Source organism: Odocoileus virginianus, chromosome 11 (genome assembly GCF_023699985.2).
Source record: "Odocoileus virginianus isolate 20LAN1187 ecotype Illinois chromosome 11, Ovbor_1.2, whole genome shotgun sequence".
NCBI lineage: Eukaryota > Metazoa > Chordata > Mammalia > Artiodactyla > Cervidae > Odocoileus > Odocoileus virginianus.
In genome coordinates, this window is record NC_069684.1 from 41,573,229 (window position 1) to 41,588,107 (window position 14,879).

The window sequence follows — 14,879 nt, forward strand, 5'->3', positions numbered from 1 at the left end:
AATTTGATTAGAGGGATAATCTGAGTCCTGCATTAGAAACTTGCTCACTTTGCAGACTTTTCTTCAGACTTTGTGCTGCCCTTCCACTTGGACTTGACCCTTGTACCTGAGATGTGCTAGATGCTACATTTCTTTGAATATTTTTTTCACTTGTGGCATACACACGTGGGCAGTCTCATTCCTTCTTTGGACTCTATTTACACTATTTTTTGATTCACCCTGTAAAAAGTTTCTTGAATATAACCTATTCAGTCGTTTTCAACTTAAGTGTTTTAAAAGGATCAGCTGAGCCACCAGAGAAGTCCAAGAATACTGGAGTGGGTAGCCTATCCCTTCTCCAGCAGATCTTCCCAACCCAGGAATCAAACCGGGGTCTTCTGCATCGCAGGCGGATTCTATCAGCTGAGCTAACAGGGAAGCCCCTTAAAAGGATCAGAATAGAAGTTTATAAAGAATCAATTAATAACGTCCTTGAAATCCTCTAGGTTGGCATTTCTGTTAGTGATTTCATTACAAAATCAGATAATCAGCAGGTACTTTCTGGTCAGTCAGAACATTTCAGTTCAGAAATTCTTATTTATTTGGTATCACCTGATTTTTTAATTTGACCAGTATATCTTTACTGGTTTAAAACTAAATCAGCACATGGACATTTTAGCTTTGATATAGGAGTTAAAATAGGGAAGCTTTATTTATTAAACCCTTGTTTAGCCAAGATGTTTCAACACATAAGCCACTGGTCACAGGGTTTATGAACAGTTTCATGGTTCTTGTACTATTTTCTAGATCACTAATGTCATTGTTGTATATAAAGTATATAGTGTAACAGTAAGAAACTCCCTAAAATTCTATATCTGATTATCTTACGTTAAGCAAGAAGAAGAGAGATATCAGTCTGTTATGAATCACCTTTATCATACTTTTAAAATTACCTTATTTTGAGAAGAAGTGATGGAAAGTAAAAATATGTTTAAATGTTTGTATTAGGTAGGTTTGGCTAAGAATGTAAGCTAGTGATAGTTCCAAAAGACCAGCTTAGTCTTTTAAAAATATTTATTGTAAATTATGAATGTTTCTTATTAGATAAAATTCTCATTCCCAGTATTTCTAAGCTCTGGGCTCAAGTCTCTGATCTTAAGTTGAAGTTTTCCCCACCCTGCATCTTCTGTCTTGGCTCTCTCTCTCTCTCTCTAGAATCCACATTTTGAAAAAATCTCTACATATTACTTCCTCCATTTTTTCGTTTCCCTATCTTTTCTACCTTTCCCTTTCTCTTTTCAACCAGTTTTTCCTCTGTATCCATTACGCCATTGAAATGGTGCTTATAGAAGTCATCTGGGCCTTCATGTTTTGAAACCCAGTGAACATTTTTAGTCTTCATTTTACTTTGTTGATCCTATGTTCCTTGCAAGGACTTATAAATTTTGGTCAGAGTTAAAATGTAAACTCACAAAGAAAATTATTTTAGATTATTACATTCATAAAAAATCTTGTGAATAAGAGGACATCCAAGAAGAATCAGTGAAATGAAACTGGTGATATATCAGCTACCTATATATATATTTCCCTAAAATGCTATCTGATCATGTGAGTTAGTATAAAACAAATTCCAACAAGTAATCTGAAGGTTTACCTAATCTCTCTACATCAGACTTATGAAGTATGTATTTGATATGCTGCCAAGCAATTTTAGATTGTTTCATTTCATACTTTGGAAAACTTAAGAGTCTAAAATGTTATTCAGAAATACCAGTTGTTAAACTGAGACCATTTAAAGATATTCACATTTTAATTATTAGTGTGATCTGGAAGTCCTATCCTGTGCTACTCCATCAACTGAGTCATAATTATAGCCGAGTTTCTTAGAAGAGAAGAAGTCCAATACAGTGAATAGATGGACACCAGACTCTGGAAACATCCCATATTCTGTTCGAAGAATGTTTCTTTACCTTTTTGTACTATACACCTACAGGATCCAAGGCCCTGGCTCAATTTTAGCTTGTCAGTAGGGAACTGCACCAGCAGGAGCAGCTTCTTCTTGAAACATTTTTCTCCTCAGTTGAGTAGGGGTTCTGGTCTTAGAGTCAAACTTTGACCTTTCTGAGGTGGCAGCTTGACCCTGTAGAGTATTGCATTTAGAATACAACTGACTCTAGTTCTCTCACCTGCTGAATAATCTCAGACAATTTATTTAACTTTTTGAAGATCTAGTTTACATTGATACTTCTGAGGATTAAAGAAATTAGAGAAAATATACATGAAGCATCTACCACATGATGGTCACTTGATATGTTTTGTTCAGACTAAACCAAAATTCAGTCCTACTTGTGAAGTTTATATATAGATTAAAATCTGGATCAACATTTCCTTACCTTAGTGAATATGAAAGTCATTCAGTCGTGTCCAACTCTTTGTGATCCCACGACCACTCTTTGTGATCTAACCTGCCAGGCTCCTCTATCCATGGAATTCTTCAGGCAAGAATACTGGAGTGGGCTGCTGTTTCCTTCTCCAGGCAATGTTGCTGACCTAGTCGTTGAACCGGGGTCTCCTGCATTGCAGGCAGATTCTTTACCATCTGAGCCACCTGTACAGTTAATCATTTACATTATTTTCTGTTCATTTTGACTGTTAAAATGATATGAGAAGACAATCTGTTCATAGTTTGGATTTTAAGTATGGAAAGTTACTTGGAATATATGTTTTGGCCAGGCATAGTTGTATTTGTAGTTTACTTTAGGATTGTCTTGCCAAATGGCTGAATTTGGCATTTTAAGACTTCATGTCAAAGAAGTTAACTGAATAGTGCGGTTTCCTGAAAGACCTTGATTAGTACAGTGTAGAAAAATAGGAAACTACTTATGCTAGTGTAGAAGTGCTTCATCTGTTCAGTTACCCATGTTCTGAATCTGTGTTGACTAAGTTGAATTTGGACTCAGTTTATCAGCTAACCTCAGACCAAAGTTTTTTCCTGGCTTGCTGGGCCTCCTTATTGGGGAGAAATTTGAGGAGTGGGCCATTTTAATGCATCAGTAAAAGACAGTTTCTCAGGTTCACTTGGGACGTTGCTGCCATTCTTTGGATTTTTGAGCTTAGACTCAATTACTGATCACAACTCAGGGTGCTGTTTGCTTGTCCCAAGTCTTTTTAAAGAGTAAAACAAGAGAGAATGGGCTTAATTTGAAACAGGAGAAACTTTAATTAGACACAGCAAAGATGATGAAACACTGGGAATAGACTGTCAAGGGATAATGTGAAGTCTTGTCCATTTAACATTAATAACAACTAAATAACCAACTTTCTAAAATCGTTTGTTAGAAACCTGCCTAGAATGGAAGTAGATGATCTCTTAAGACTTTTTATCTATAGATTTTGATTCTTGAGTATTTTTAGCATAGCTGTAGTCTATAATAATAAAAAATAAAATAGAGTGGGACTATTTGTAGCTTAAGGCAATTTATCTTTAAGAAAACAAACTTCTTGCACTTAACACAAACATCGTGAAATAATACTAAGAAAAATTAGATGCCATGCAAGCCTTAGGGAAATATGCCATCTGCAGTAAAGTGTTTGTCCCCCAAATTATGCAGATGTTATTTTACACTAGTGGTAAAGTGTTTAATATATAGTATTTAGGCCCAAGCCCTCAATTAGTGAATTAAAACAGATATGTGTTCATAGTACTCTCTCTACCATAGAGGACTACATGGTTGGTGATGCAGTCTCTGGTCTCATCAGCAAATTGTCACAAGTCTGACTAGGCCTTGCATGTAGCTTTGGGAGGCAGGGAATGGGTTAGCTGCAGCAAGGGAAAGAGAAGCAAGGAGAGAGGAGCCTGGCTTTCTCCTCTTCCAAGGCAATTACGCAGCAATTGACGATTGTCTTTTCTCTTCCAAGCCTTGGAAATTATCAAGGGAAGAACAGAATCCTCTATACATAGAGAGCTTCTGAAAACCCAGTTAGATTGTTATACCTCAGTATTCCTTCAGCTTTGTATGAAGTATTTGAGAACCTCAAATTCCTCCCCAATTAATAAATGATTTCCTCCCCTGACATTACTGGGTTGTCAACCATCTAATACATGTTTAGTAAGCACATACTATGTTCAAGATATTAAATTTGACCCTGAAGATTAAAGGCAATATAGAATATAAAAATTTACAATCTGGACACCAGGATACTGTTGTCTAAACATGAACTGACCTTTTAGGAGCAGTACTACCACATGGCCCTATCAATAGATAACTGTGTACTAATGGCAAATTGTATCTACAGGTTGTTTGTGGAAAAGGGAATGTGCCTAGGTTCTCTGGTAAGACTGTTGTCTGTTGTCTTTCCAGCCAGCCACAGGCTACGTGTGGATTGATACTAACAGAGGTTTGTGTCACTGAGATTTTGAATGGCAGTCTTTTACTCTTAATAACTCTTAATTTTGATCATTGGCAAATTGTGTGTATTGTAGTAATCTGGAATTATTTCAAACTAGGAAAACAAGGTGCCTTCTTCATTCTAGGATAGAAATAATTGTATCTAATAAGACTGGCATATTGAAAGGAGATAAACTAATGTATGCTTGCATTAACTTCTAAGACATCAATTGTTTGTTAGAGTTTCCACAAAAATTAGCAGGGCAAGTCTGTGTCAGGCAGGAAAGGTGGGTTTATTAATAAACTTCCATCAAGGAAGACCACTTCTAAAAATGTCATACAACATCTTGAAAAGGAAAGCTATAGAGAAATTTTCATAGGGTTAGCTTTAAAACTCAGGTTATTTCAGGAGAGGATTTCAAAAGCATGGAATGGATAGGAATTGGTAAAATGAATAGAAAGTAGTTACTTTAAATTAGCTTGCAGGTTGGTGATGGGCAGGTTTGAGTGAGTTGTCAGAAACTTCTAAAATGTTCTTTCCAGAGCAGGTAGAGTTCATTCTTGTTTGTTTTACAGTCTTCACAAATTTTCTTTTCTCAGATTTGTAAGTTTGCTGTGTATTCTTAATTCCATACAATCAAATTGGACTTTGTGAGATAAACCCAGTTGGGTTTAGTGTTTAGTCTTCTTTTGGAGTTCTTTTTTATATTGTAGAAATTTATGGTTTTTCTTTGTTAGAATTTACATGTGTGTGTATGTGTGTGTATATATATATATATATACGTGTGTGTGTGTGTGTGTGCACGCACATGCATTCATACTAAGTCACTTCAGTCATGTCCAACTCTTGTGCAACCCTGTGGACTATAGCACGCCATGCTCCTCTGTCCATGGTCTCTCTAGGCAAGAATACTGGAGTGGATTGACATGTCCACACGTGTGTGTGTGTGTGTGTGTGTGTGTGTGTAGTCCCTGCCAGTATTATGCATGTTACTTTATTGGTTTTTTAATTGTCAGCAGTTGGATTTTAAAAAGTATAGTATGAAAGAAGTGTTATGGTTTCTCACTTAAAGAAATTTCCTTTAGTTATGTCTTTCACTTTGTGGGCATAATATTTGAAGTGATATTACACAGATAAGCCTCCTCAGTGCTTTAAACAGAAGTTGAAGAGATAATTTTACTTTGAGGTCTGGTTAGAAAATGCCATAGTCAAGACTAAAGGGCAACTTTTGGGACAGTACTAATGAGAAGTAGGTAGTATGTGCATAAAAATCAACAACTCTTATGTATGTGTGTTTAATTACGTGTATATCTGTGTATACATATCATTGGGAAGAAGTATTTTCTAACATATAAAAGGCATCCTTTTAGCAGCTAATACCATAACCTTAATGAGCAACTCAATTACTCTAGATCTGCTTTAATTTAGTATGAAGAATTGTATTAAATAAACCATATTACATTCTCAATTAGGGGGCTGCCACATTAAAGGAGAAAGAGAAATCTGTTTTCCATCAGTTACATCAGAACACAAAGCAGATCTATATAGTTCTATGTTACCCTATAGTGTGTTAATCAGATACAAGGTGTGACGGAAGCCAGTGACAAAGAGTTTTCCTGATAGTGAACAGGCTCTGATAATAGGCTGGTTAAGGCTTTATAACGTTTCAGTGGTTAAGTAGTAAACAAAATGATATAGGACTTCAAAAAGGATGGCACATTCCACCTAAAATCAAACCATAAGTCTTTAATGATACTGTAGAGTTTTTGAAAACGTGCTTAAGATAATAATGTCACGACCTGAGAAGAAAAAAAAAGATAAAGCATGTTTACCTTTAAATACAAGACAAACTAAAGTTCCATAGCAAGGATGTTAGGGTGCACTCCTTGTGAAAAGAAGCATTTCAAAAACAAAGAAATAAAACTATATTTCTAGAGTATTTCCACAATAGCTTGATAAATTTGGATGACATTTCTTGGCTGTGTTTGAGCTATATGGCATCTGAGTTCCCAGAGTTATTTTCTGATGATGAGGAGGTAGTGGTGTAAGAGGAGAGTAGAGATTTGGGGGAGAGGGGTTAAAGGGAATTGGTTTTAATTGATACATGTTGAATTTAATTTCTTAAATTTCTGACACTGTATATTCATTTAGAATTGCTCTGTAATTTTTAAAAGATGAACTCCGTATATTGCTGCTATTCTTCAATTTGGCAGAGGGATAGTTATTTTGACAGTATTATGAAGTAATGGTATTAATCATAGATTTTTATTTAAAGAACATTAGGACTTCAGTAAATATTAGATTTGATTTATAATTGAAGAATCTGAGACCAAAAGATACTGAAATACTTTTAGAAAGTTGCATACTTCTGGTAGTATCAAACCTAGAAGGAGAACCCAGGATAAGACCTTCATTCTTATCCAATGTGGCTTGTGTTATACCATACCACATGATTAGTATCTATAAATTTAGACTCTGATACATAAAGAAACTATGACTTTGCCATGATTACTAAGCAATATTCATTGAGAATAGATCCAGAAGATAGCTGAGGCTAGGGATTTCAGAATGCTGATCTGTGGGGGTACAAGTTTCAGAGTTGTGCACTATAGAAAGTATGACAGCTGACACTGCTAAGAGATATACCAATAATGTGAAATTTTAAATTTAACAAGAAAAATTTTTACAATAATAATTACATTTATTATAAAATTTCAGACTTATTCTTACATCCCAGAAACTTATTCTGTGATGACAGTTTTTGATTTGAGCCTTACTTAGCTTTGGATGAAAATTGCTCAGCATTTAAAGTTACTGTAATCATTTCAACTACTGGAGGACAGTAGTATTGCCTGGCACCTTTCCAACTTAAAAAAATAAGTATAAACACAAGTGTTAAAGATATGACAGTGGAATTTAATACTAAGGAACCTGTGATTAGAATGACAAGAAATACCAGAAGTCTTTTTTCCAAGTAATCCATGGTACTGTCCAGTGATTTTTAAGTGAATATACTTGTCAGAAGTAGCCACAGCCGGTGAAGCTAGATAGGTTCAGGTGTAGCTTTTCTAATATTTATAACGTGTCTACTTGGCCTTCGAAAACACCCGCCAATGAAGTTCTCTGTGAACAGATGTTATAGATACAGTGAATAAGTCACAATCTTGCTCCTCAGGAGGGCATTGCCAAACAGAAGATACTTAAAAAAAAAATAATGACCAAATAAGACATTATTATTTCGTTGTTGAAACAGAATTGAATTAAATTCTATTTGTTTTTTGTAGTAAACCATTTCAGTTTTTAGGAAAAATACTTTAATGTTGCTTTTTTTTTGCTACTGAAAATGTCATCTAAACAAAAAGATATAGCGAAAGATGTGATTTTAATGCTTAACCACCTGTCATTAGTGCCACATAATTATACTAACAAAACTATTTAGAGATTTAAGTCTGCCTGCTTATGTAAATTCTAGTAATGCTTAGATAAAGAATTTGTGAAATTTGAGCTTTTCCAGTTTTTGCCATTGGCAGTAGCAATTGGTATACAAACAGAGATGTCTTTAATATATGTAATAAATTGATTTTTATTGATTATTGTATACATTATTCCTAAAAGGTAATTTTAATGTTTCCTCTAACCCAAACAAAAGCCCCCTCAAATGTTCTTCTTGTAAGATAAAAGTACTGCTATCTGAGTATCAAAGAAATTCCTTCATAAACTTATAAAAAATAATTGACTATTTGTTTACCATAGGAATATGATGAAGAATGGGCCAAAAAAATTCAGAGTGAGAAGTTTCGCTGGCATAACTCTCAGTGGCTGGAGATGGTAGAAAGTCGTCAGATGGATGAAAGTGAGCAGTACTTGTATGGTGATGATCGAATTGAGCCATACATCCATGAGGGAGATATTCTCGAGAGACCTGACCTTTTCTACAGCTCAGGTAAGATGATAACCAAGACAAAAATAAATCCTTTTAATGTATGCTATAGGGGTTTTTTGTCTGCCACCTTGCTCATTCCCAAGCTTTATAAGCACTTCTTTCAGTATGTAAATGGTCTTCTGCTAATGATTTTAGACATAACATCAGTACACACCGAGCAAACCTATTAACTCATCATTATTTTTTTCCAAGGTAGTCTTTGATGTTATCTCCATTAAAAAGGCTATAACAAGGAAAATTGCTCTTAATTTATTACTTTCTAGAATGTATAACTTAAAATGACATCTTCAGGATTTACTGCTATTTGAAACTGTGGTGTTTTTCTCTATTCTATATTTATTTAAATATATAGCTTACTAATTTATGTTTTGTTTTCCAGTGTATTTCATTTTAACAGTCTCATTTTGCCATGGTTTTGCTTTAGTTGGGGCTTCCCTCATAGCTCAGTTGGTAAAGAATCCGCCTGCAGTGCAGGAGACCCTGGTCCAACTCTTGGGTCGGGAAGATCCCCTGGAGAAGGGATAGGCTACCCACTCCAGTCTTCTTGGGCTTCCCTTGTGGCTCAGCTGGTAAAGAATCCGCCTGCAAGGCGGGAGACCTGGGTTTGATCCCTGAGTTGGGAAGATCCTCTAAAGAACAGAAAGGCTACCCACTCCAGTATTCTGGCTTAAAATTCCATGGACTGTATAGTCCATGAGGTCACAAAGTCGGATATGACTGAGTGACTTTCACTTGCTTTAGTTTTGAAATAGTAACCCCTATTTGATTCTCTGATTGGGAAGATTTAGACAGTTTATAACAATAGCTTTTTTCATTCTACACTCTGCTAGTATTTTCAAGATAAAACTTAATTTTTACATGAATCTTACATTTATTATATCCTTGTTGATTCTCCCATCCTTCCTTTGTCCAGGGATTCTGTACTTAGAGCCTAAGTTGTTGCATATTCTGCCTTCTAATATGTTGTGAAGTGAAGTCACTCAGTCGTGTCTGACTCTTTGCAACCCCATGGACTGTAGCCTACCAGGTTCCTCCGTCCATGGGATTTTCCAGGCAAGAATACTGGAGTGGGTTGCCATTTCCTGCTCCAGGAGATCTTCCCGACCCAGGGATTAAACCCAGGTCTCCTGCATTGTAGGCAGATGCTTTACCATCTGAGCTACCAGGGACTGTTGCCAATATTAATTACTTAATTGAACTCATTTAGTTGAAGAGATGAAGGAAAGGATTTCTAAGATCTGTAGTAGGTTAGAAATAAAAGGCATTGAAAGTAATTGTATCTGAATTAATGGCTCACTTTTTTTCCTACTATGTAGTCATTCATATGTTTTCATAATTGTATGCACTATATATTGCACATAAGGCTGAATTATTTTTATATTTGATTTAAGGTACTTCAATCCTGGAAAGTTGGTGCTTTACTTTGAAAATTAAATAGATTTCTTCCTAAGTGAACTTAACAGTAGTTATGAAATCTGCTTTGTGTTTCAGCCCAGATGGAGTAGATCATTAATTTCAACTAACCAGAATTTCTTAGTTCAGTAATGGCAAGCAGCTGTTCCTTACCTAGTGAGATCTTCATGAAGTAAAATAATGTAAAATATATGTGATATGAATTTTTTGATAATAGAAATCAGAATTTCTTAGAATCAGATTTCTTGCTTTGAAAATTGATAGCTACTTTTCAGTGTGAATCAATGAGCAGTTTCCAAAAACGAATAAAGCTTTTAACCACTTCAGTATTTAACTTTGTTGTTTCAATACAGTTAGCTTCTGAACAGAGTTCTAAAAAATTATTCCTCTTTTCCAAAATCATTTCATTTAAATTAACCTCTTAAAATGAAAATCATAACATTTTTCTGTGAGATACAATTAAAATGTACAATTTAAGCTTTGTGAGAAATCTAAATTATACATCTTTTTATATATCTAAATTTATAAACAGCCACAGCTAATGGAAAGATAAATTTAAGCATTTTAGGAGTGAAATGTTATCATTAGATAGCCTCATTGTGGTTGTTTTTTACACCTGTAGCCTGAATATGGTAGACACTTGACAGCAGGGATTACATTGATATAGTTCTCATATCAAGCCATCTGTACTCTTTTAGTTCATTATTTTATCTACTTTATTTTTCATAAATAGTTCATCAACTAAAAAAATCTCTGTGGTATTCTTGATATGTGTCATGGAAATCCAGATAGTGGTAGTCTCTTATCTTTTATTATGTACAGTTGTATCTTCAGAAACATCAGAAATTTGTAGTACTACAGATTTATTTAGGTGCTTGAGCCATCTTATTTAAGTCTCTGAGTCTCCATGAAACTTTAGGCTGCTTCTGATAAAGGCAACTTTAGTAGTTTTTCAACCACAGAAGTTAAGCTAAATGGACAGTGATACCCTGGGCTTATCTTTTATTAAAAAATGAAATAGCATTTGCTATTTCCTGGTCAATAACCTTAAATGCAGATGACACTACCCTTATGGCAGAAAGTGAGGAGGAACTAAAGAGCCTCTTGATGAAGGTGAAAGAGGAGAGTGAAAAAGCTGGCTTAATACTCAACATTCAAAAAACAAAGATCATGGCATCTGGTCCCATCACTTCATGGCAAATAGATGGGAAACAATGGAAACAGTGACTTAATTTTCTTGGGCTCCAGAATCACTGCAGATGGTGACTGCAAGCCATGAAATTAAGACTCTTGCTCCTTGGGGGAAAAAAGCTATTACAAACCTAGACAGCATATTAAAAAACAGAGATATTACTTTGCAAGAAAGGTCCATCTAGTCAAAGCTGTGGTTTTCCCAGTAGTCATATATGGATGTGAGAGTTGGACCATAAAGAAGGCTGAGCACCGAAGAATTGATGCTTTTGAGCTGTGGTGTTGGAGAAGACTCTTGAGAGTCCCTTGGACTGCAAGGAGATCCAACCAGCCAATCCTAAAGGAAATCAATCTGGAATATTCATTAGAAGGACTGATGCTGAAGCTGAAGCTCCAATACTGATGTGAAGAGCTAACTCATTAGAAAAGACCCTGATGCTGGGAAAGATTAAAGGCAGGAGGAGAAGGGGATGACAGAGGACGAGATGGTTGGATGGCATTACCAACTCAATGGACATGAGTTTGAGCAAGCTCTGGGAGATGGTAAAGGACAGGGAAGCCTGGCATGCTGCAGTCAATGGGGTCTCAAAGAGTCAGACACGACTGAGCAACTGAACAACTTCCTGGTCATTAGTATTGCCTTCTGTATTTTCCAACAGTTAAATATGTCAAAACCTATCCGTTTCCTTCTTGCTATTTTTTTAAAAAATGGATCTTCATTTTGTTATATGAAATAAGAATATATTTAACATCTCCTTATAGTTACATAATTTTTTTTCTTAATCTAAAATATGTGTGATTGTAGCTACTAATTCCCTTTCTATTATGAAATTGCTGCTGTTTGCTTTAATACTTTTACCCACAGAGGAAGTATATTATAATCTGTAAAGCTGTATTGCTATTTTCATTGTTGTTCAGTCTCTAAGTCATGTCCAACTCTTTGCGACTCCATGGACTGTAGCACATTTCTAAATGACTTTTTACTTTTTTGCTGTTCTTCCTTATTAATTGTAGTGAATATTCTTAGCTTTTAATATATAACTATATTACAGAATTTGAACCTTAAAATGGTTAGTTTCTGTCTCAAAATCATTGTAAAACTGTAATTTTCATTTACCTATATGTTTATGTGATGTATCTTATCAAGTGTGGCCAAATAAGTTATGATTTATCTATTTTAGTCATTTCTTTTTGTCACTTTCTCCACTGTTGATATTCATGTTCTCCCGCACAGTCATTTTACTTTTAGCTAGTTCACCAAAGAGCTTAATACTATGTTTTCATTTGACTTTTAGAAATAAATATGTCTCAGTAACTGTATATAAAATGATACTGAGTTTTTGTAAGTTTTTTATTTTTATGCACAATATGTATAAGCCACTTTTTAAATTGAGTTTCAGAAATTACAAAGTTGATAAATGGCAATAAATTTGCTTTGATTTCATTTTTATTCTAGTATATATCCCCATTTTACTCATAACCATATTTATCATCAGTACTTTGTTGTTATTGTTCAGTCACTCAATCTTGTCCAACTCTTTGCAACCCCAGGATTGACTGGTTCATCTTTTTACAGTCCAAGAGATTCTCAAGAGTCTGCTCCAACGCCACAGTTCAAAAGCATCAATTCTTCGGTGCTTAGCCTTCTTCACAGTCCAACTCTCACATCCATACATGACTACTGGAAAAACCATAGCTTTGACTAGATGGACCTTTGTTGGCAAAGTAATGTCTCTGCTTTTTAATACACTGTGTAGGCTTGTCATAGCTTATCTTCCATGGAGCAATCGTCTTTTAATTTCATGGCTTCAGTCACCACCTGCAGTGATTTTGGAGCCCAAGAAAATAACGTCTGTCACTGTTTCCATTGTTTCCCCTTCTATTTGCCGTTAAGTGATAGGACCAGATGCCATGATCTTTGTTTTTTTTAATGTTGAGTTTTAAACCAGCTTTTTCAATCTCCGCTTTCACTTTCATCAAGAGGCTCTTTAGTTTCTCTTCGCTTTCTGCCATAAAGGTGGAGTCATTTGCATATCTGAGGTTATTGATGTTTCTCCCAGCAAACGTGATTCTAGCTTGTGCTTCATGCAGCCGGGCATTTTTCATAATGGACTCCGCATATAAGTTAAATAAGCAGGGTGACAATATACAGCCTTGACATATTCCTTTCCCAAGTTGGAAGCAGTCCATTGTTCCATGTTTGGTTCTAACTCTTGCTTCTTGCCCTGCATTCAGGTTTCTCAGGATGCAGGAAAGGCAGACTAGCATTCCCATCTCTTTGAGAATTTTCCACAGTTTGTTGTGATCCACAGTCAAAGGCTTTAGCATAGTCAGTGAAGCAGAAGTAGATCATCATTACTTAGAGCACCTCAAAAAAGGTGTGTTACATAACTGCTCTAAAAAAAAAAACTGTTTCATATAATTTAATAACCTTAATGTATATAATGCTCTACAGTTTACAAAATGTTTGCTATATATCATCTGTCTTCTCTTTGTTCTCTGGCTATTTAAACATTACATGAAAATCTTTGATTCTTTGTTGCTATCTTTGAACCAGTGAGGTAAAGTAGAAGGCTGAGAAGGACAGTGCTGAATTTATTTGAATACATGATTTCAATCAACAAGGCATAATTCCTTTCCAATATTTCTATAAAAGAATTATTAATTTTGGATACAGAATACTGAGAAACAGATAGTTCCAAAGAAACTAAAGTGCTTGTATTAGAGATTTAAGATATAATTTAACTTCTATACTTCATTCTAATGAAGAATGATTACTCATACATTAGAGTTACCTAAATTTTGTCAAGTCATTAGAGGGCAGTGTACAAGGTGTAGTTTATTGAATGAATTGCAGTGTCTTATAATTATTAGAAATTAAGTTCAGAAGTATAAATTTACCATTTTTTATTCACATAGCATCAGGCTTATTTTATTATAAACTTATTTTATTCTAGGCTTATGAAATTTCTTAAACTTGCTATATTCTGGGTTCATGAAATTTCTGGCTGAATCTTTTAAACTCAGCTTTTTTTTTTTTTTTTAGTATTATCTCTGTTTGATGAAATCGCTGTTTGTAGCTTCCTGTATTCCATTTATCCTTTTTACTCATTTTTCCCTTTGAAGACAATGAGAACTCTGAATCAAAATGAAGATGTTGAGAATTTAACAGTAGTTTTTCATTTAATTTCTTCCTCATCTGGTTCACCTCACTAGATCATGTTTCATGTAATATAAACTTTTAAAGTATAATTCAGGTATTTTTATTTGTTTGTGTTTTTATCTGAGTGTTGTATTTCTGAGTGTTAGAATCTTTTATTCTCTGGCATGCTGAATATCTTTGTATTCATTTTCAACTTGTGGTATACATTTTATTTTGGCATTTTACTTTGCTTTGTTCCTCTAAAATTGGCAGATTTCATAAAACCTGATCTGCGATTATTTGGCTTTAATTGAACAGAGAAACTTGTTGATTTTTGCAGAATTAACCAACAGAGTCTTGGATAGATAGAAAATAATTTTTTTAGCTGCTTAACTCTCAATCTGTGGTGGCTTGGCATTCCTGTAATTTTGTTTTCATAACTTTTTGTGTTTAGCTGGTCTTTTGGTTTATGGAATTTTCAGCTTTTAGAGGGCCCAGAAACTAGACTAAATATTACACACTTTTATGCTTCCTCATGAGTATTTTAACTTTCCTAAAGTAATGAGGTAAACACCAAAGGTATGATTAACAATTCAACAACTAAATACAAGTCTTCAGTATACGGTATACAGCAAATAGTGAAAGTCACTCAGTCATGTCTGACTCTTTGTGACCCCATGGACTGTACAGTCTGTGGAATTCTCCAGGACAGAATCCTGAAGTGGGTAGCCTTTCCCGTCTCCAGGGGATCTTCCCAACCCAGGGATCGAACCCATGTCTCCTGCTTTGCAGGTGGATTGTTTACCAGCTGAGCCCCAAGGG

The 14,879-nt window shown here is 34.9% G+C and overlaps 1 protein-coding gene across 3 annotated transcripts in view; it reads left to right on the forward strand.

The window, feature by feature from the left end:
- KIFAP3 (kinesin associated protein 3) overlaps positions 1–14,879 on the forward strand; it is a 149,961-nt gene that overhangs the window by 105,080 nt on the left and 30,002 nt on the right. For all 3 annotated transcript variants that reach the window (XM_020874134.2, XM_020874136.2, XM_020874135.2), the window contains one exon: positions 8,122–8,311. In XM_020874134.2, coding sequence (XP_020729793.2) covers positions 8,122–8,311 — 190 coding nt within the window. The remainder of the gene's footprint in view (positions 1–8,121; positions 8,312–14,879) is intronic.